This window comes from Hyla sarda, chromosome 3 (genome assembly GCF_029499605.1).
Source record: "Hyla sarda isolate aHylSar1 chromosome 3, aHylSar1.hap1, whole genome shotgun sequence".
Lineage (NCBI taxonomy): Eukaryota > Metazoa > Chordata > Amphibia > Anura > Hylidae > Hyla > Hyla sarda.
The window spans coordinates 147,772,193-147,796,382 of record NC_079191.1 but is presented as its reverse complement, the minus strand read 5'-3'; the positions used below and the strand labels follow the sequence as shown (position 1 = coordinate 147,796,382).

Here is a 24,190-nt window from a genome sequence, read left to right as displayed (position 1 = left end):
AAAGTTCCTAAATGTTCACATATGTGAATTTTCACATATGCAAACTTCGCATATGCGAATTTACACATATGCGAAAAAAAACGTGAATATTACGAATATGCGAATTTAGCGAATATATAATGAATATTCGTCCATATATTCGCGAAATATCGCAAATTCGAATATGGCCTAAGCCGCTCAACACTAATAATGATTCCAGTACTTTCTTCCCAGCCACTGTATGAATGATCTGTAAGGCAACTCTATAAGGCAATCTATTTTAATTGCTGCCTGTATTAAAAAGAGACAGAATGACACCACAAACTGAATTAATATACAAATTAACTAAATTGGAATTTTCCAATCAATGAAATCCTTCTCTTTATTTTAGAAATGTATTCAAGATCTTAAAATGCAGATGAACTTCATCCTTGCTCAAATCTGAAAATGCTCTTAGGACTCAAGCTAAATACACTGCCCAAAAAAATAAAGGGAACACAAACAACACAATGTAACTCCAAGTCAATCACACTTCTGTGAAATCACACTGTCACACTCAGGAAGCAACACTGATTGACAATCAATTTCACATGCTGTTGTGCAAATGGAACAGACAACAGTTGGAAATCATATGCAGTTAGAAAGACACCCCCAATAAAGGAGTGGTTCTGCAGGTGGTGACCACAGACCACTTCTCAGTTCCTATGCTTAATGACTGATGTTTTGGTCATTTTTGAATGTTGACAGTGCTTTCACTCTAGTGGTAGCATGAGACTGAGTCGACAACCCATACAAGTGGTAGTGCAGTTCATCCAGGATGGCTAATCAATGTAAGCTGTGGCAAGAAGGTTTGCTGAGTCTGTCTGCGTAGTGTCCAGAGCATGGGTGCACTACCAGGAGACAGGCCAGTACATCCAGTACATCAGGAGATGTTGAGGAGACTGTAGGAGGGCAACAACCCAGCAGCAGGACCGCTACCTCTGCCTTTGTGCAAGGAGGAACAGGAGGAGAGAGCCCTGCAAAATGACCTCCAGCAGGCCACAAATGTGCATGTGTCCACTCAAACAGTCAGAAACAGACTCCATGAGGGTGGTATGAGGGCCCAACCTCCACAGGTGGGGGATGTGCTTACAGCCCAGCACCATGCAGGACATTTGGCATTTGCCAGAGAACACCAAGATTGGCAAATTTGTCACTGGCGCCGTGTGCTCTTCACAGATGAAAGCAGGTTCACACTGAGCACATGTGACAGACATGACAGAGTCTGGAGATGCTATGGAGAACGTTCTGCTGCCTGCAACATCCTCCAACATGTCTAGTTTGGTGGTGGGTCAGTAATGGTATGGGGTGGCATTTCTTTGCGGGGCTGCACAGCCCTCCATGTGCTTGCCAGAGGTAGCCTGACTGCCATTAGGTACCAAGATGAGATCCTCAGACCCCTTGTGAGTCCCCCATATGCTGGTGCGGTTGGCCCTGGGTTTCTCCTAATGCAAGACAATGCTAGACCTCATGTGGCTGGAGCGTATCAGCAGTTCCTGCAAGGGGAAGGCATTGATGCTATGGACTGGCCCGCCCGTTCCCCAGACCTGAATCCGATTGAGCACATCTGGGACATCATGTCTAGCTCCATCCACCAACCACAGGCTGTCCAGGAGTTTGCAGATGCTTAAGTCCAGGTCTGGGAGGACATCCCTCAGGAGCTTAAGAACATTACATGAAAGTTGGATCAGCCTGTAGTGTGGTTTTCCACTTTGATTTTAAGTGTGACTCTATATCCAGACCTCCATGGGTTGATGAATTTGATTTCCATTGATTATTTTTGTTTGATTTTGTTGTCAGCACATTCAACTATGTAAAGATGAAATTATTTCATACAATTAGTTCATTTATTTAGATCCAGGATGTATTATCTTTGTGTTCCACTTATTTTTTTTGAGCAGTGTACTATTGTTCTGCAAATAAGACAGAGAAATTACTTGCTAGAAGTCTCTGAGTAAGGACAAATGTTAAATACGGTGTATAAAATTCATATTTGGCAAGGAAATCTATTTCAACCACTGTAACTTCTTCAGAATCCTGTATAACACACCAACTCCCTAAAATATCACAAAAACTACAGAAAATCTTAATCAAGGATGAAGAAATAGATCATCAAATCAAAATGATAAAATTAGGCAAAACACCTAGTCTTGGACTAACAGCAGTCTATTAAAAAAGGTATTAGATGGTGTTTATACCGTATGTTATGAAAACCCTTCATTCTATACTTTAGGGACACACATTACCCCATATATAATTTCTGCCTAGATAACCACAATATCTAAATAAAAAATAAGAATAAAAAGATCACAACAAACGTTCCACAAACCTTTTACCACAATATAAACATTAAACAGGCATTGTAATTTTAACAAACTGTACATAAATTAATAGTTTATGTGACATAAGAAACTGTGTACTATATTTTAAAATATTTTTCTCCACCCCTTCCCCCAAATATTAATTCATTATGAAAAACAGCTCAATTCCATCTTGTCTTTACAATATGGACTAGAAGCTCACGGAGGGATCAGTTTATAAGCTTAAAGGGGTACTCTGCCCCTAGACATCTTATCCCCTATCCTTGGATAAGATGTCTGATCGCAGGGGTCCCACTGCTGGGGACCCCCACGATATCTCCTTCAGCCCCCTGAGTCAACAGCTCTATGGAGCTAGGTTTGCTCCGTGGCTGATGACTCACGATACAGGGACTGGCGGTTTGTGGTGTTATGGCTCTGCCCTCTCATGAAGCCACACCCTGCCCCCTTAATGCAAATCTATGGGAGGGGGCATGACTGTTACCATGCCTCCTCCCATAGACTTGCATTAAGGGTGCGGGGCATGATGTCATGAGGGGGCAGACCCATAATGTCACAAACCGCCAGCCCCTGTCATCAGCCATGGAGCAAACTTAGCTCCGGAGAGCTGAAGACTCGGGGAGGCTGCAGGAGAGATTGTGGGGGTCCCCAGCAGCGGGACCCCTTCGATCAGACATCTTATCCCCTACCCTTGGATAGGGGATAAGATGTCTAGGGGCGCAGTACCAATTTAATTTGCAGTGTAGATTGCTAAGTACTGTTCTATAAAGTCCTTTATGCTGCTGCTTTTTTTGGTGTACTATAGAGAATAAAAAGCAGGATTCAGTCTTATGTGTGTGTTCTATATAGGAACCATTATAGAAGTTAGGACCCACCTATTAGCTAGGGGTATTCCACTGCTAGACATCTTACTCCCTATCCAATGGCAGTGGTTATGACATCACAGCCACGCCCCTCGTTACTTCACGTCACGCCCCCTTATAATGTCACGCCCCCTCCATCTATGCCTATGGTAGAGGACGTGTTGGCCAACACGACCCCTCCCATAGACACAAATGGAGGGGGCGTGGTGTGATGTCACAAGGGGGTGTGGCCTTTACATTATGATTACCGTAGAGTAGAAATATGATGAAAAACTCCATATATCAACTATACAATGGCCAGAAATAATGCTACACACAGCTTATCTTGAAAATTTACCAAAAATTACAGGTATACTTTAAATGATCAATTTCTTTTTTTAGCTTCCTTAACTCCATATTACTTTCCTTGATTCCAGGCAGGCAAAAAAATACACTCATTAAACGTTAAAAAAAAAGAATGTGCGCAGATAGCAATGTAGGATTGCTGCAAAACTTGTCCTGAAGTTATGTCTAAAGTAAATACATAATGATTACAGGTGTGGTCTGATTAGATACTTATCTCTACAGCATGAAGACATCAAATATGCACAGGATACTGTATGTGTGAATACCACCTTACTCTACATTGTCTGCAATTTCTAAAATTTGAACTTCCTTTGCTCTTTTATGCTGAAAAAAGGAAGGGATACCCCTCTTACTGTGTTAGCACTGCCTATGGAACCATCTTTTATTATTAACTATATATTAAAAAAAAAGATTGTTTGGCAGCTTTTCATAGAAAACACAATCCAGTGATAAGGTTTATAATATTCCAAAGTGATCCAATTCTAAAACTTTAGTACTGTACACATGTTCTAAATGCACAAAGAGTAAAAAAAAAGAAAGAGAAGAAGACCAATGGTCATTATATGCAGCATACATTAATATTTTTAGCGCTGTCTTGCTAAGTTTAGCTTATAGGTTGTCTTATGAAGAGCTGGAAAAACAAAGGAAACAACACACAAAACATTGCAATTGCAATCTAATCAGAATGTTGAAGCCTGGAGGTTGATGGCTGAACATATAAACAGCTTATTTACTTTATCTCTAGCAATCACAAAACCTCGTAACTCCCGGATAGTCAATGTCATTGTATACATCTACCACAGTAGTGCACCCATATTCCGGTATTGTATTATTCTAATTGCTGCTCCCCCAGCATAAATGCACAACCGCATTTGGGGTTGAGCACCTCCAGCCATTTGAGACCATGTTTTTTGTTGTTTGTTTAAATTTTATACTTGGAGGTGTGTAAACTCCATAGTTAATGCGCCTTGAATATCTTCAAGGCAGCATTAGGGTAGCACCTGTGAGGCCATGCACCTATATTAGCCAACTAAGGTGGGGCTTGCAGCTTGCCTCTCTCCTCCCATTGCATGTGTGCTCAGTCACGCTGGAAGGTACCTGGGAGGAGGCTGTGAGTCGACTGAATGCTGACGTAATTGCCCACTGGCCCCTGTTTTGCTTGTCACACACAGGTAGGATTAGTGTTAGGTCCCGCGCCATTTTGAGAAACCTTGGCATTGGTGTGCGGGCTCTGGTATGTCCTTCATACAAGGATATACTGACGAATGTCTCAATTTTAACATCAGTGTTGAGGGATAGCCAATGTCATTGTATACATCTACCACAGTAGTGCACCCATATTCCTGTATTATATTATTCTAATTGTTACACATCCACACCGTCTATCTGGTGTAGGATTCTATTGTGGCACTTGTAGTCCGCTGTAGGCATCCTCCATTGTATGCATTTTTATGCTGGGGAACGCCCCTAGCAACGGACTACAAGGGCAGGATCTGCTCCCCCAGCATAAATGCACAACCGCATTTGGGGTTGAGCACCTCCAGCCATTTGAGACAACATTTTTTGTTGTTTGTTTAAATTTTATACTTGGAGGTGTGTAAACTCCATAGTTAATGCACCTTCAATATCTTCAAGGCAGCATTAGGGTAGCACCTGTGAGGCCATGCACCTATATTAGCCAACTCAAGTGAGGCTTGCAGCTTACCTCCCTCCTCCCATTGCATGTGTGCTCAGTCACGCTGGAGGGTACCTGGGAAGAGGCTGTGAGTCGACCGAATGCTGCCGTAATTGCTCACTGGCCCCTGTTTTGCTTATCACGCACAGGTAGGATTAGCGTTAGATCCCGCGCCATTTTGAGAAACCTTGGCGTTGGTGTGCGGGCTCTGGTATGTCCTTCATACAAGGATATACTGGCGAATGTCTCAATTTTAACATCAGTGTTGAGGGATAGCCAATGTCATTGTATACATCTACCACAGTAGTGCACCCAGATTCCTGTATTGTATTATTCTAATTGTTACACATCCACACCGTCTATCTGGTGTAGGATTCTATTGTGGCACTTGTAGTCCGCTGCAGGCATCCTCCATTGTATGCATTTTTATGCTGGGGATCGCCACTAGCAACGGACTTCAAGGGCAGGATCTGCTCCCCCAGCATAAATGCACAACCACATTTGGGGTTGAGCACCTCCAGCCATTTGAGACCACATTTTTTGTAGTTTGCATATATATATATATATATATATATATATATACATGTATATATCTTACTTATATAGTCTGTTTCCCCTGTTCATTGCCATATTGCTTTATCTCCTCTATTCTATATTCACCTGCCATCTGTGCCTGTTTTCGTCAGTCCTGTTTCTTTCCTCCTACAGCAGCGGCGTTATACTCATCCATTGCGGTCTAGGCTTAGTTTCGCGAGATTGTTGAGTTGGTTCTCAACGGTGATGAGCTTTTTCTCCCTCACAGCTTAAGAGCACATCTCAATCCTGTCAGAGACGCAGCTCCTGTCAGACGTCGGACGGTGAACTCCAGTCATACTGTGATATATACATATATATAAGCCTCATTATATATACTTCTTATCCAATACTAACCCCTTTAGGCCATATTGAGGTATTTATAGGAATTTAAACTTTGTCTTCCCTTCATATTTTAGTTAACCATTTATCCCTATAATTCATATATATTTGTCTTCACAGTTAATTTATTAAGATGGTTAATAAAGATCCTAGGAAGCCCTTTTCCCCTGAGGTTTCAGACCCCTCACATTATGACGTCATTGACATGGATGTAATTCAGTCCATGGTAGACCAATCAGTCTCTAAATCAGACCAAACGGCAGTGAAGTCTGCTATGTTATAAGGACGATATAACAAAATCTGTGTCATTAGCAATATCCCGGTCCGTCCCTAATAAATCCCCTCAAAAAACTCCATATACTCCTTCAGACCTTTTTTGGTCTCCAGAGGGTTCCACTACTAATATGGCCTCAGGAATTTAAAAAATCTAGGAAATCCTCACAAAAGAGGGGATTTATGTCTACCCGTTCTTCTATGCCCATTCCTACAAAATCATCAAAAAATAAAGAGGACCAGGTTATTATTCATGCTTTCTCTGAAAGCGACACTCATGATGTTTCAATACAACATCCTGGACCCTCGGCCTGAGAGGAGACAAATAAAAATCGACAATCAAGGCCTCCAATAGGATAAAGCCTAACTCCTTCATTTCTTCCCCTAGTCAATCCTCAGCTGAGGATGATGATTTTTATGACCCCAATGAAATGTCAGTCTATTAGGATATACCTGAAGAAGGAGAGGATGATTTTATGACATCTGAAAAATCTCATAATGTTATTTTGGACTCCTCTGGGGCCCCCCTTTTTGACCCCAGCCTCATAAAACACCCGAGGTCCAGGGAGTGGGTACCACAACCACATGTATCAAAATATATAGGTACCTGGATAAGAAAACCTATTGAAAGTGCCACTAGAAGTAAGATCAAAGAAGAAATCCCTAGACCCACACTTCCGCATAAACTATCCCACACCCCAAAGCTTGACCTTATTTTAGTCAAGTACCTGAATAAGTCAGTGAAAAACCCTAAGAAGGGTGTGGATCGGTCCTTTAGGACCCTACAGGACAGATGCATGGACTTATTAAGTCCACTAACGAAAATCATGAATCTGTCGGAGAAGGCAGCAGTTTCTGATAAACCGGTAGACATTTCAGTGTTGCATGGATGGACCCAATGGGCGATTTGCTTTTTTGACAGTGCGAAGGCTGCACTTTGTTCAGAAAGGAAGAAGGAGAAGTTTTGATGAAACTGGATCCTCAATTGGTCCACCTATCTAACTCAGAGTCTGAAAATCCCATCGAATGTCTCCTTTTTTGGAGACTCTTTTGTGAAAGAAATTAATAATTATGTGGCTTTGTTCTCTTCTCTTGACAAAGCACCGTCCAACTTAAAAAAAGGTATTTAAAGGGAAGGTCTTTGACAGGGCTGGAAAACAAAGGGGGTGGTTTCCCAGCCATCAATACTATAGAGGAAACTTTCCTAGAGCCCCTCCCAGACCTGAAATTAGGCCAACTTACCCATCAACATCCTTCCCATCAGCCACCTACCCTACAACCCCCTTCTTCCCAACAAGATGAAGATCATGGAGACCAGGTTCTCATCGAGGATATCCCCGTCCCAGGTCCTCTGCAGGTAAGCCACATCCTTCCGTATTTTTCCTCACATTCCATTGGGAGGAAGGATAGCTTATTTTTTCCAGACCTGGACCAAAATCACATCAGATGCATTGATTCTGAATACAGTTCTGGGATACCAAATAGAATTCATGAAAACTCCAGTCCAATTCCAAAATCTTCATCCAATTCAATTTTCTCAATCAGACATGCATCTCATAGACATAGAGATCAAGGAACTATGTTCCAAGGGTGCAATAATGCCAGTCTCTCTCCAATCCCCAGGTTTTCTAAGCAATCTATTTCTAGTAAAAAAAAAAAAAAGGAGAGACGGAGGATTCAGACCTGTACTCAACCTGAAGATCCTCAACAATTTTGTTCTGTATCAACATTTCAAAATGGAGGGTATTCACTTTCTAAGAGATCTATTGAAACAGAACGATTGGTTAGCCAAAATCGACCTAAAAGACGCCTACCTCACGGTGCCTACGCATCACCAATCTCAACCTTACCTCCAATTTATTTGGAAGGATCATAAATGGCAGTTCACCAGCTTGCCATTTGGACTATCGTCAGCCCCATGGTGCTTTACGAAACTACTTAAACAAGTAGTAGCTGCCTTAAGATCCCAGGGTGTCCAATTGATAATCTACCTACACAATATCCTAATAATGGCCCAATCATTGACTCTAATACATAGTCACATTCAATGGACCCTAACAGTACTATCAAATCTAGGATTTTTAATCAATCTAGAAAAGTCTGTTTTAATACCTGCCAAAGAGATATAATTCCTTGGTTTTCAATACCCAAGAGACTCTTTTATGTCTTCCTCCAAGAAAACTAAAAACTATTCGGAAAGAGATCAGATCAGTTCTAAACATACAACTAATATCACTTCGTACAATAGCTTGCATTGTAGGTATTCCATCAAAGCAATTTTCCCAGCCCCTCTACATTACAGGGCTCTCCAACACCTAAAAGCATAACATTTGATAAATGGTCTGGGATATTAAGACGAGGTATCTCTCACCCCAGAAACCAAAGAGGAACTGCTATGGTGGTTACAACACATTCAGGATTGGAATGTGAAAACCATATTCAACCCTATGCCAGATCTAATAATAGAGTCAGATGCCAGTCACCTGGGTTGGGGAGCTAGATGCGGCTCTATCTCAACAGGCGGGAAATGATCCACAAAAGAATCTTCCCTACATATCAATTGTCTAGAGTTGTTAGCAGGTTCTTTTGCTCTCAAGAGCTTCGCGAGAGACAAATTACACTGTTGTGTTCTTTTACGTATGGACAATATTTCTGCAGTGCAATATGTCAATCTCTTGGGAGGCACCAAATCGAAGATTCTTGCCCATATTGCAAAGGGCTTTTGGCATTTTTGTCTAGATAGAAAAATTGTGGTAAAAGCGGAATATATTCCAGGCCTTTCCAATTCCATTGCAGATTGGAATTCCAGATATCTAGTAGACTACAGCGATTGGAGGTTAGATCCAAATATTTTCCAACAAATAAACACATTTTGGGGACTAGTTCATCTAGATCTGTTTGCATCCCGTTTAAATCGCCAGGTTCCTCAGTTTTTCAGCTGGCACCCAGACCCAGAAAATTTGGCCTGCAAAAATACTTTATGCTTTCCCTCCATTTGCTTTAATTCCAAGTGTTCTCCTTCATGCCAAACTCCAAAAGTCAAAATGAATTTTGATTCTGGAGATGTCAGTGGATTTTCCACGAATAATTCCGGTATCTCAGTCCATGCTGAGCGACCCATCAGGCAACCCTCACCCATTTGTTTAGTCAGGTCTTCTGTCTCTGGTGGCCTGGTACATACAGGGCCAACAGTGTCAGAATCAGATATTTCTCAGTCAACTAGAGAGATACTCTCAGGTGCATGGGCTCCAGGCACCAAAACTGCTTAAGGATCAGCCTGGAAAATTTGGTATAATTGGTTCAATCAACGGAATTTGGATTCCATACATGCACCTTTAACCCAAATTTAGAATTTTTTCTCTGCGTCTTTTGATTCAGGGAAGGCTTATTGAACTATTAACGTATACTGATCAGCCATATCTTTTCATCATGCACCTATTCAAACTATACCTCTAGGTAGACACCCTTTAGTATGCAAACTAATGAAAGGTATAAAATTCAGAAGACCTGCTTTACCCAAATACCAATCTACTTGGGATGTTAATATCATACTACGTCTTATTGATACTTGGGGTGATAATGAATCTCTTACTTTGCGATTATTTTCCTTTAAACTTAGTTTTATGTTTAAAGGGGTACTTTTATCCAGCTTTTCCCCAACAAGATAATTTATGTGTAGTCCGTTGCTTAAAAACCTATGAAAGTAAAACTGAATTACTTCACAATTACTGATATATATCTGTAAGCCCCACCTCCCAGTATCCTCCCCTCTTTCAGCTAGATGTTTTTTCTTATAGTATAAGGATTCTCTACGAAGGATGCACATCTTCGACATTTCATCTTTTCTTCACTTCAGTTCAACAATTTTGCTAACTTCCAGTTCACAATCGGCTCTCATCATCAAAGAAAGAGGACCTTATGCACCTGTTCTCACCTTTTATGACTAGTGTTGTAAGCTGATTGGCTAGGTTCATACACTGAATTTGCATATCCAAGTTTTTTTCTGTACATCTGTTTCATTAACTCTTGCTGCTATGCAAAGTAGTAAACAAAGAAAATAAAATAATGTTTGTTTCATGTCTTTAATAAAATCTATATTTTCCATCATCAAGACTGGGAAAATCCCCAATGACATGTATCCTACTGCTTGAATAGTATGTGTAATACTTTATTTCTGTGCTTTCCTATATTTAAATTGAGAAATCAATCAAGTAAAACCTTTGAAATTAAAAGGACTAAGTCTGGGTTCTCACAGCATACAAAATGTGCATGTATTTTATTTATGCTTATATCTTCAGCCATTTTTTCCCTTTAATTGGTGGAAAAAATTATGGCTAAAATTCAAGTGTAAATAAAATGCTTGCACAGTTATTATGCTGTGCATATATACACATACTCTATTTGCACATGACAATTTTAAATTAAAGGGGTATTCCAGGCCAAAACTTTTTTATATATATCAACTGGCTCCGGGAGGTTAAACAGATTTGTAAATTACTTCTATTAAAAAAATCTTAATCCTTCCAATAGTTATTAGCTTCTGATGTTGAGTTGTTGTTTTCTGTCTAACTGCTCTCTGATGACTCACGTCCCGGGAGCTGTGCAGTTCCTATGGAGATATTCTCCCATCATGCACAGTTCCCGGGACGTGACATAATCATTGAGCAGTTAGACAGAAAACTTCAGAAGCTAATAACTATTGGAAGGATTAAGGTTTTTTAGTAGAAGTAATTTACAAATCTGGCAAAAAACAGAGATATCAATGTCCGGCACTGCTGCTGACCACCGAAAAGGACCTGGATCTAGGATGAATAGGAGTAATCCCCGAAGCTGAGGTAGTGCTCTGACTTGTAAGACGAGTCAAATACAATGTGCAAGGAGAAGGTGAAAAAGTCGGCAGACTCACCAAGGCTTCTTTTTTCAGGGTTGCTTCTTTATTAAATACTCACATACAAAACTTTGTGCGAAAGGGGAGAGAGGATCACATGGAGGGGGGTATTCACTGTCTGGCTAGCCAGACAGTGAATACCCCCCTCCATGTGATCCTCTCTCCCCTTTCGCACAAAGTTTTGTATGTGAGTATTTAATAAAGAAGCAACCCTGAAAAAAGAAGCCTTGGTGAGTCTGCCGACTTTTTCACCTTCTCCTTGCACATTGTAATTTACAAATCTGTTTAATTTTCTGGAGCTAGTTGATATATATAAAAAAAGTTTTTTCCTGGAATACCCCTGTAATATTATTTAAACTTAAAGCCATTACCTGTTTCTGGAACTTTGAAAGGTAGACACTGATCTGCCATTGTGCTCTCTGTCCATGTAAATAATCTTTTCAGAAGTGATATAGTTACAGGCTGCACCAACAACAATGTAATGTTGGATTTAATTTCCCAGGAGTTTCCATCTAAATAGAAGAAATGCACACATAAAACATTTAAATCATGATAAATTCCCAGAAGGAGGAGAAACCATCTGTCTTCATGAGGAAATTGTTCATTAACATAATATGTAACCCCCAACTCTTGCATACTCCCTGCTGTCATTACTTAATTTTACACTTGTTACCTCCATATTTATATTTTATGTTTTTTTTAGGATCAGACTGGGATTTTGGAGGTGTTTAAGTGAAACTCATTATTTTTAAAATATTATTATAAATTAGAAAAATTAGGACAAATAATGATAAAAATCTATGTGTATGTGTGCAGTTACTGTAATATTTGAGAAAAATATATACTTTGTCTTGCTACTGTACATATTTTTATAGCGTTTTCGAGTTTTACATAACTGAAGTTTAATCACTATGCTATATAATGATAGTATGCAGCTTTCTCATACATTGTATTACTTGCCACGTTCCAAATCCATGTCCTAAAAACACCTGGTCACTATTACAGAGTCGATTGGTTTCCTGGCCTGCAATTGCATTCAAAGCTGTAGATAAATCCCACAGTTTAGATTTCAACTTTCACTGCCATTATGTACTATTTAGAAAAATAGATAAAACTTTACTTAGGCCAGGCCAAATTTACATGATAAAACACACACCAAAAATGTGTGCAATGTGTACAATTGGAATATGCACATTCCTTTGCAATGGAAACTGTGGAACATATTTTTTTATGCTCATTTCAACCAGTAACAAATCTAAGATGCAGATTAGTTCAGGGACAAATTTACATCCAAAACTACAACAAAAACGTTATAACGTAAAAAGTTATAGAGCTTAGAAAATGGCAAAAATAAATAAATAAATTAATAAATAAATTCTAAAAAGTTTAGAATTTTGTAAATTAGTAAAATATTATGAAAACTATATAAGCTTGGCATTGCTTTAATCAGGCAGACCTAAAGTCTCAAGATAATGGGGTTGATTTACCAAGAGTGGAGTGGAGTTATCTGTGTGGGTTTTTTTTTCTCCACGTGTATTTTTCCACAGTATTTACTAGTTTTTCCCTGTTTTACTTTTCCCTATGTTTCCTCAGGAACATGCCCCTTTTGTCAAGGTAATGCCCATTTTGTCAGGTTTGAAGGTTTTTTTTGGGCACAAATTTTGGTGCACAAGATGTCCGCCAGACAAAAAACATTGGAAACACATTAGTAAATTACTCCCAGTATGTTATTTTGACAACATGATAATAATAAAGAAATTGCTAAATTGCATTTTTTTTTATTTAATCTCAAAAATTATTATTTTAGTTTTTGTTTTGGAGTATATGTAATGGCAAAATAAAAAATAAAAGTATAATTACACAGTACAATTATTCCCAGAAAATCAAGCCCTCATTAAGGTAAGTAGATAAAAAAACAAAAGAGTTATGGCTATTAAAGAGCGAGGTGGAAAAAATGAAAGTGCAAAAATGAAAATTGGCAATGCCCTTTCACCTCTTTAGGATGAAGGGCATACCTGTACGCCCTGATTCCACTCCCTTTCTATAATCCGGGGCCCCGTGTCGCTAACAATGACCGAGACCCGTGGCTAATAGCATGGCACTGATCGCGGTGCCGCATGCTATTAACCCTTTTGACGCTGCATTCAAAGTTGCTTGCCGCATCTAAAGTAAAAGTAAACTACTGCCGGTTAGCACAGTGGGCTGTTCGGGTCCGCCATGGCAAAATCACGATGTCCCGAACATCTGGAGGACACCAGAAGGCTTCCTACCTGACTCATGCATGTTCAATTGCCGAATGACTGCTGCTTGCCTGAGATCAAGGCATGAGCAGTCAAGCTGCAGAATAATTGATCGATGTTATCCTGTGGGTTAACAATGATCAATGTAAAAGATCAGTGTGTGCAGTGTTATAACCCCCTATGGGGGCTATAACATTGCAAGAAAAAGGTGAAAAAAAAAGTTAATAAAGATCATTTAACCCCTTCCCTAAAAAAAGTTTGAATCACTCGACCTTTTCCCATAAAAAAACACAGTGTAAATAAAGATAAACATATATGGTATTGCCATGTCTGGAAATGTCCAAATTATAAAAATGTATAGTTAATTAAACCGCATGGTCAATGGAGTACACACAAAAAAAAAATTTAAAGTCCAAAATAGCATATTTTGGTCACTTTTAATACCATAAAAAATGAATAAAAAGCGATCAAAAAGTCAGATCAATCCAAAATTTTTTTTCCAGAAGTACGACAAAATCAAACCTATATAAGTAGGGTATCATTTAAATCGTATGGACCTACAGAATAAAGATATGGTGTAATTTGTACCAAAAAAATTTACTGTGTAGAAAAGGAAGCCCCCAAATGTTACAAAATGGTGTTTTTTCTTTAATTTTGTCGCACAATGGCCCAGATTTATCAAACTGTGTGAGAGAAAAAGTGTAGGGATTTTCCCCCAACAGCCAATCACAGCTCAGCTAAAGAGCTGTGGTAAAGTGAAAGCTGAGCTGTGATCGGTTACTGTGATAAAATCACTCCACTTTTTCTCTCACACAGTTTGATAAATCTGGGCCAATGATTTTTTTTTTACGTAGATTTTTGGGTAAAATGATTGATGTCATTACAAAGTTGAATTGGTGGCACAAAAAATAACCCATCATATGAATTTATAGGTGCAAAATTGAATTAAAGGTAAGGATGAAAAAAACTAAAGTGCAAAAACGGAAAAACCCTGAGTCCTTAACCCCTTAAAGACCAGCCCAAATATACCTTAAGGACCCGGACATTTTTTGAATATATGACCACTGTCACTTAAAGCATTAATAACGCTGGGATGCTTTTACCGTTCATTCTGATTCCGAGATAGTTTTTTCGTGACATATTCTTCTTTATGTTAGTGGTAAAATGTTGTCGATACTTGCATAATTTCTTGGTGAAAAATTCAAAAATTTGATGAAAAAATTGAAAATGTTTTATTTTTTTTTACTTTGGAGCTCTCTGCTCATAAGGAAAATGGATATTCCAAATAAATTATACATTGATTAACATATACAATATGTCTACTTTATGTTTGCATCATAAAGTTTACATGTTTTTACTTTTGGAAGACATCAGAGGGCTTCAAAGTTCAGCAGCAATTTTCAAATTTTTCACAAAATTTTCAAAATCTGTATTTTTTAGGGACCAGTTCAGTTTTGAAGTGGATTTGAAGGGCCTTCATATTAGAAATTCCCCACAAATGACCCCATTATAAAAACTGCACCCCTCAAAGTATTCAAAATGACATTCAGTGAGTGTGTTAACCCTTTAGGTGTTTCACAGGAATAGCAGCAAAGTGAAGGAAAAAATGCAAAATCTTCATTTTTTACACTTGCATGTTCTTGTAGACCCAGTTTTTTAATTTTTACAAGTGGTAATAGGAGAAAAAGCCCCCAAAATTTGTAACCCAATTTCTCTTGAGTAAGGAAATACCTCATATGTTTATGTCAAGTGTTCGGCGGGCGCAGTAGAGGGCACAGAAGGGAAGGAGCGACAATGGAAATTTGGAGAGTGAATTTTTCTGAAATGGTTTTTGGGGGTATGTCACATTTAGAAAGCCCCTATGGTGCCAGAACAGCAGAAAACACCACATGGCATACCATTTTGGAAACTACACCCCTCAAGTCACGTAACAAGGGGTCCAGTTAGCCTTAACACCCCACATATGTTTGACAACTTTTCGTTAAAATTGGATGTGTAAATGGTAAAAACAAATTTCACACTAAAGTGCAGTTTTCCCCCCAAATTTACCATTTTTACAAAGGGTAATGGGAGAAAATGCCCCCCCCCCCCCAAATTTGTAACCCTTATCTCTTCTGAGTATGGAAATACCCCATGTTAGGACGTAAAATGCTTTGTGGGCGAACTACAATGCTCAGAAGAGAAGGAGTCATATTTGGCTTTTTGAAAGCAACTTTTGCTGAAATGTTTTTTTGGGGGCATGTCGCATTTAGGAAGCCCCTGTGGTGCCAGAACAGCAAAAAATACCCACATGGCATACTATTTTGGAAACTACACCCCTCAAGGAACGTAACAAGGGGTCTGCTGAGCCTTAACACCCCATAGATGTATGACGACTTTTCGTTAAATTTGGATGTGTAAATGAAATTTTTTTTTTTTTTACTAAAATGCAGTTTTTCCCCTAAATTTTACATTTTTACAAGGGGTAATAGGAGAAAATGACCCCCAAAATTTGTAACCCCATTTCTTCTGAGTATGGAAATACCCCATGTTAGGACATAAAATGCTCTGCTGATGAACTACAATGCTCAGAAGAGGAGGAGCGCCATCGAGCTTTTGGAAAGAGAATTCATTTGGAATGGTAGTCAGGGGCCATGTGCGTTTACAAAGCCCCCTCGTGGTGCCAGAACAGTGAACCCCCCACATGTGATCCCATTTTGGAAACTACACCCCTCACAGAATTTAATAAGGGGTGCAGTGAGTATTTACACCCCACAGATCTTTGGAACAGTGGGCTGTGCAAATGGAAAATTTAATTTTTAATTTTTACGGACCACTGTTCCAAAAATCTGTCAGACACCTGTGGGGCGTAAATTCTCAATGTACCCCTTATTACATAACGTGAGGGGTGTAGTTTCCAAAATGGGGTCATATGTGTCGGGGGTCCATTGTTCTGGCACTATGGGGGCTTTGTAAACACATGTGGCCTTCAATTCCGGACAAATTTTCTCTACAAAATCTCAATGGCGCTCCTTCTCTTCTGAGCATTGTAGTTCGCCCGCAGAGCACTTTAAATTCGCATATGGGGTATGTCCTTACTCAGAAGAGATGGGGTTACAAATTTGGGGGGGGGGCTTTTTTCCTATTTTCCCTTGTGAAAATGAAAAATTTAGGGTAACGCCAGCATATTAGTGAAAAAATATAATTTTTTTTATTTTCCCATCCAACTTTAATGAACATTCGTCAAACACCTGTGGGGTGTTCAGGCTCACTATACCCTTTGTCACGTTCCGTGAGGGGTGTAGTTTCCAAAAGGGGGTCACATGTGGGTATTTATTTTTTTTGCATTTGTCAGAACCGCTGTAAAATCAGCCACCCCTGTGCAAATCACCAATTTAGGCCTCAAATGTACATGGTGCGCATTTTACGGCCACATCTGGGGTATTTCCGTACTCAGGAGAAATTGCGTTACAAATTTTGGGGGTCATTTTTTCCTTCTACCGCTTGTGGAAATAAAAAGTATGGGGCAACACCAGCATGTTAGTGTAAAATGTTTTATTTTTTTACACTAGCAGGCTGGTGTAGCCCCCAACTCTTTCTTTTCACAAGCGGTAAAAGGAAAAAAAGATCCCCAAAATTTGTAGTGCAATTTCTCCCGAGTACGGCGATACCCCATATATGGCCCTTAACTGTTTCCTTGAAATACGACAGGGCTCCGAAGTGAGAGAGCGCCATGCGCATTTGAGGACTAAATTAGGGATTGCATAGGGGTGGACATAGGGGTATTCTACGCCAGTGATTCCAAAACATGGTGCCTCCAGCTGTTGCTAAACTCCCAGCATGCCTGGACAGTCAGTGGCTGTCCAGAAATGCTGGGAGTTGTTGTTTTGCAACAGCTGGAGGCTCCGTTTTGGAAACCCTGCCGTACAAGACGTTTTTAATTTTATTGGGGGGGGACAGTGTAAGGGGGTGTATATGTAGTGTTTTATCCTTTATTATGTTGTAGTGTAGTGTTTTTAGGGTACATTCGCACTGGCGTGTTACGGTGAATTTCCCGTTAGGAATTTGCGCTGCAGCGAAAAATTTGCCGCAGCCCAAACTTGAAGCAGGAAATTTACTCTAAACCTGTCCGTGTGAATGTACCCTGTACATTCACATGGAGGGGCAAATCTCCAGCTGTTTCAAAACTACAACTCCCAGCATGTACTGACAGACCGTGCATGCTGGGAGTTGTACTTTTGCAACAGTTGGAGGCACTCTGGTTGGAAAACCTTCAGTTAGGTTCTGTTACCTAACTCAGTATTTGCCAACCAGTGTGCCTCCAGCTGTTGCAAAACTACAACTCCCAGCATGTACTAATCACCGAAGGGCATGCTGGGAGATGTAGTTATACAACAGCTGGAGGTACCCAACTACAACTCCCAGCATGCAGAGACAGCTGTTTGCTTTCTGGGCATGCTAGGATTTGCAGTTTTGCAACATCTGGAGAGCTACAGTTTTTAGACCAGTGCAAAGTGATCTCTGAACTGTGGACCTCCAGATGTTGCAAAACTACAACTCCCAGCATGCCCAGACAACAAATAGCTATGTGGGCATGCTAGGAGTTGTAGTTTTGCAACATCTGGAGGGCTACAGTTTAGAGACCACAGTCTCAGACTTTAGCCCTCCAGATCAACTTACCGGCTTCCGTAGGATCCCGGCAGCCGTCCTCTTCTGACGCACGTCACGCCGCCCGCCGATCACCGTCGCCGCAGCCTCCGGATCCCGGTCCCCTTTGGTTCCCCATTCTGCCCCGCCTATTGTTAGTGGGCAGGACGGGGAAAAGGAAAGTTAACCCCCCCCGCCCCCGGTCTGCTATTGGTCATCGCCTCTGACAATCAATAGCAGACCAATAGCAGGGATAGGAGGGGTGGCACCCCTGCCACCTCACTCCTATGCCTACAGGGGGATCGTGGGTGTCTTAGACAACCGTGATCCCCCTTATATTCCAGCTCACCGGATCACCATAGACCCGTATGACCCGGAATTGGCGCAAATCGCAAGTGTGAATTCACTTGCGATTTGCGCCGATTGCCGACGGGGGGGGGGCTGATGATCCCCCTGGTTGATTGATATCAGCAGTCACCCCGGCCCGGTATCCTCCCGGCACGCGGCGGGGACCGAAATTCCCACGGGCGTATGGATACGCCCTGGGTCCTTAAGTACCAGGACGTCAAGGCGTATCCATACGCCCAAGGTCCTTAAGTGGTTAAGAGGTACTCTGCCCCTAGGCATTTTATCCCCTATCCAAAGGATAGGGGATAAGATGTATGATCGCAAGACATGACTTATTCATAGACAGGACGCAGTGGGTGGCATTTTCAAAATGAATCGTTTGGAAAATCAAATAGTTCTGTCATTAGGTTTTTTATTTTACTAAAGAAGAGGAAAATTTTGAACTCAGCCTCCAGCAGACGTGGTTGGAAAATCAACAGTAATTTAATTTAATCATGTCTGGGATTCTATTCTCAGATAAAAATGGAAAATGTAAGAGCAAACTAGATGGACAGGGTAGTCTTTGTCTGTCGTCAATATTTCATGTTTCTATGTTTTGATGCCAAGCTCACAAATCATTCACATTCTAGTACCAGCTTATAATTTGTCAAATTTAGCAGAGAAGTGTTACTTCTCATGCAGTGGGCAAGACATCACTTATTCATAGACAGGACGCGGTGGGTGGCATTTTCAAAATGAATCGTTTGGAAAATCAAATAGTTCTCTCATTAGGTATTTTAAATATATATCTATTTTAATGGTTTCAAAAGAATATGTCATTCCGTGAAGCCAATTAGAGTGACCAACTAAAAGGACTTTATTTATTATCTTCTATGTGAGTCTTAATATCACAGCTTCAGATCGTTTTAGTCCTTAATTAGATGAAATAGTTTCAACCTTATTTTCTTTAGACAAAATGACAGTAACTGTACTGTAAAGGATGGGCTAAATTAAATAAATCATTTTACAGCAAGTATTGTGGAGTCTATAAGAGATTTTTAAGGGTATTAAAATAACCATATAAAATGGTAACAAATGACAATACATTGCTAGCTCTCAGGATCTCTTTGACCCTTTACAGCAGCCATCACAGTATATTATAATACATGCTACATATGTGCCCCCTTCACCTATGTATCCTTTGTTACTTATGTGCCAAAACACAACCAGTAAGTATGGCAAGGATATTTATTGTGACAGTCTGGGATAATTTCAATCAAAAAGGATATCGCCTTCGAGTGACTGGATGTAAATGTTTATTCTGTTCTATAAGGTCTAAAGCCGGATGATGGATAATACAATTACTGTAAACAGCAGAAATCATACCTTTACAATTGTTAAGGCAAATGTGTAAGCTGCTGTTTCACATGATACAAACTATAACTGCATATGGTCTATGTACAGTATGTTGGGATGCTCTCTAGCTAGGCAACTGCAAAATAGGGATTCTTTCTGGCAGGCACTAAATTGAGGGATACTCTGAGAGGTATTGCTTAACCCCTTAAGGACCAAGGACATATGAGTACGTCCTTGGTCCCGCTACCGTGATATAACGCGGGGTCCCACGGTGACCCCGCATCATATCACAGCGGGCCTGGCGTTATAGTGAAGCCGGTACCCGGCCGGTCAAAGCTGAGCCGCGCGGCTAAAAGTGAAAGTACAAACTGCCGGTTAGCTCAGTGGGCTGTTCGGGATAGCCGCGGCAAAATTGCGGCATCACGAACAGCTTGCAGGACAGCCGAAGGGTCCCTACCTGCCACCTCGCTGTCCGATCGCCGAATGACTGCTCAGTGCCTGAGATCCAGGCATGAGCAGTCAAGCGACAGAATCATCTATCACTGGTTTCCTATGAGAAAACAGTGATCAATGTGAAAGATCAGTGTGTGCAGTGTTATAGGTCCCTATGGGAGCTATAACACTGCAAAAAAAAAAGGGAAAAAAAGTGAATAAAGATCATTTAACCCCTCACCCTATTAAAAGTTTGAATCACCCCCCTTTTCCCATAAAAAAAAAAAACACAGTGTAAAAAATTCAAAAGTCCAAAATAGTGCATTTTTGGTCACTTTTTATATCATGAAAAAATTTATAAAAAGCAATCAATAAGTCATATCAATGCAATAAGTCCTATCAATGTTAAAAACGTCAGATCACGGCCAAAAAATGAGCCCTCATACCGCCCCATACGCGGAATACTAAAAAAGTTATAGGGGTCAGAAGATGACTATTTTAAATGTATTAATTTTCCTGCATGTAGTTATAATTTTTTCCAGAAGTACGACAAAATCAAACCTTTATAAGTAGGGTATCATTTTAATCGTATGGACCTACAGAATAAAGATAAGGTGTCATTTTTACCGAAAAATGTACTATGTAGAAACAGAAGCCCCCAAAAGTTACAAAACTGCGTTTTTTTTCTTTCAATTTTGTTGAACAATGATTTTTTTTTTTCCGTTTCACAGTAGATTTTTGGGCAAAATGACTGATGTCATTACAAAGTAGAATTGGTGGTGCAAATAATAAGCAATCATATGGATTTTTAGGTGCAAAATTGAAAGAGTTATGATTTTTTAAAGGCAAGGAGCAAAAAAACAAAAGTGCAAAAACAGAAAAAACCCCGGTCCTTAAGGGGTTAAAGTGTTAATCTCATGAATGGGGTACTCCGCCCCTAGACATCTTATCCCCTATCCAAAGGAGAGAGCGCAAAATATCTGACCGTGGGGGTCTCGGGGCTACAGCACCTGACATTCTAATTAGTATGTTTAGAACACTGAGTTCCATGGCAGGGAGTCATGATGTCACGCCACGCCCCCTCATGATGTCACACCACGCCCCCTCCATTGATGTCCAGCAACGGGACACCTGCCATCAAACATCTTATCCTCTATCATTTGGATAGGGGATAAGATGTCTAGGGAAGGGAGTACCCCTTTAAAAACAACTTTTGACATGTTGCTCAGACATGTCAAAAGTTGATTGCACCAAGTCTCCCCCCTGAGACCCACTGTGATCAAGAGGTATAAGAGGGGGAGTGGGCGACATAGCGCTTCACCCTCTGGACAGCCGGCAGCTCCGACCTTTTCTCTGCGTAGAATCTAAACATGTCAAAAGTTGTCTTCTATGACAGTAGGCAGTAAGGTCAACCAAGCAGGTAAGTAGGGCAAAATGGCTGCCATGGCTATAGGAATATACATTATAGGGTGCTGTAGTTTCCATTTAATGTGTTACAGTACATACAATGTAAATATTGGCATGTATATGCACTTTCAAGAAAGGTGAAAATATGCTGTAGAAAAAAAAAAGCCAAAGATTTAATTTACTATCTGCTTGTCTTGAATTATGATTTTTATTTAAAGGGTTACTCTGGCCCTAAGACATCTTATCCCCTATACAAAGGATAGGGGATAAGATGTCTGATTACGCCCCTCCCCCACAATGCAAGTCTATGGGAGGGGGCATGGTTGCCATCCCGCCCCCTCCCATAGACTTGCATTGCGGTGGCGGGGCAGAGTTGTGACATCACAATACTCCGGCTCCGTAGTCGTGACCTGACAGACTCGGAGGCTGCAGCGCTGTGTGCCGCAGCCACAGGTGAGTGCTGCATGTGAGATTGCAGGGGTCCCCATTGGCGGGACCCCAGCGATCACACATCTTATCTCCAATCCTTTGCATGGGGGATAAGATGTCTTAGGACTAGAGTACCCCCTTTAAGTCAGACACTTAGGGTAATGTTCATGTGCCTACTCAATTTAATGACAAATACATTTTATTTTGTGTTTAAAAAACAACAAAAACTGTTTCATGTCCATTAGATTAAACATGGTTCATTACATTTTCTCTAAAAGTTGTTAACTCTTAAATTATACTGACAAATGTGAACATATTTTGGGAATTGGAAATCAATTTTAGCAAACTCTTTGTCAGCTTTAGCTGTGAAGCATGACATCTAAAATCCTTTTACTTTTCTATAATAGCCACAGTCCTCTTTGCTTGCGTTTACTCATCCATGATGATTTACCGTGAAAATAGTGAAAAGTCATGAAATTATGTATTGAACCTACTAGTTTTCAAATATTATGCTACAAGTGATATGTCAGTGATATATCATAACAAAGCAAATTAATTTCATGATTATATTTTTTTATAATTTCTTTATTTCATAATTGTATTTTTCTGCTAATTTATATTTATTTATATTTTTCCATGTTCCATATAATTCACATAGTGTAATCGTAGAGATTTAGTAACACCATTGTGTTATTGTGGACTACATAGATTTTTTTTTTTTTACTTCCTTACAGTGTGAAATGACTACAGCCTCCTAAGGGCAACATATTGGAGCAATACAAACCATGAAACCCAAAGAACTCTATTGCCTCACCATAATCACACCCGGGCTTCGCACTAGGACTATGGTGAGGCAGTATTGTTCTATGTGTTTCTTGTTTTTAATTGTCTTCATGGCTTAAGCACTTACTACCATGTGAATACATGGCAATAGTAGGAATGTGGGACTTCTGTATACTTATATATTTTCAATAGAACATATTACAACAATTAATACTTATATGTATCCCAAAGTAAAGAACTGTATACAGTACAGTAGTCATGTCATAAATGTTAAAAAAAATTCATTCCTAATTTTATTATGAATATGTTATTTCATATTACAACCAATTATAATATCCTACCCAACCACCTCGTATATGCAGCACCAATGTTGGCCTATGAGTCTCCTGATCTTGCATGCAGATGTTTCACTACTCCTGTAGCACTCTCGCAAGCCCAACCAATAACAAAATTAAACATACACCTAAATTTACCTAAACATCATTTAAACTTTAGCTTGAAAGACATTTCTAATTTAACCCCTTCCCGACCTATGACATACATGTACATCATGGAAGGGAAGGTTTTCCCGACATATGACATACATGTACGTCATGTATTATATTGGCCGCCACTAAAAGTGCATTGCTGTACCCGGTAAGAGGGTGACTATCACTGATAGCCAGCCATCTTGCCTCGGGACCTAGGGGGGTCCCCCCCCCTCACTGCGATCGCTCCTATCAGCTAGTCAAACCTGACTAACTGATGGCAGAGTTTCGCACATAAAAATCCTAAGCAGCGCGGTGTGTGTCCCGATCACGGGGATCGGGACACATACACACTGCTCTGCTAGGAGACCCCAGTGTCCCCCTTCCCTGTCCCCCTTCTCCCGGTGTCCCTTACCTCTTCGAAGCTGCCGGCACTGTGCCTGACGACATGCTTTACTTTAATTTTCTTATTTTTTTTAAGTTGTACAACAACTCCCCCTAGTGTCCAAAACCTGGTACTGCATACTGCATGTTTTGGGCACTAGACACTATGCGGAGCTGTTGCAGAGAAGTATAAAAAAAATATATATATATATATCTATATATATATATATTTTTTTTTTTTGAACTTTTGTAGAAAATTTGCAAAAATGCTCATAATAATATAAGCCTTCTAATGTTGTAAAAAAGTAAAAGAATGTTTAAAAAACTCATAACTAAATTTTTTTGGCATGACTATTTCTCTTACAAGTAGAGAGTTTCAAACATAGAGAAATGCATTTTTTTTCTATTTTTCACAATATTTTTGAGTTTTTCACAAAAATCACT

The 24,190-nt window shown here is 40.0% G+C and overlaps 1 protein-coding gene across 1 annotated transcript in view; it reads right to left on the bottom strand.

The window, feature by feature from the left end:
- NAALADL2 (N-acetylated alpha-linked acidic dipeptidase like 2) overlaps nt 1–24,190 on the bottom strand; it is an 801,196-nt gene that overhangs the window by 457,232 nt on the left and 319,774 nt on the right. Inside the window, exon 6 of the mRNA XM_056565215.1 lies at nt 11,667–11,807. Within this exon, the coding sequence (XP_056421190.1) occupies nt 11,667–11,807 (141 nt within the window). The remainder of the gene's footprint in view (nt 1–11,666; nt 11,808–24,190) is intronic.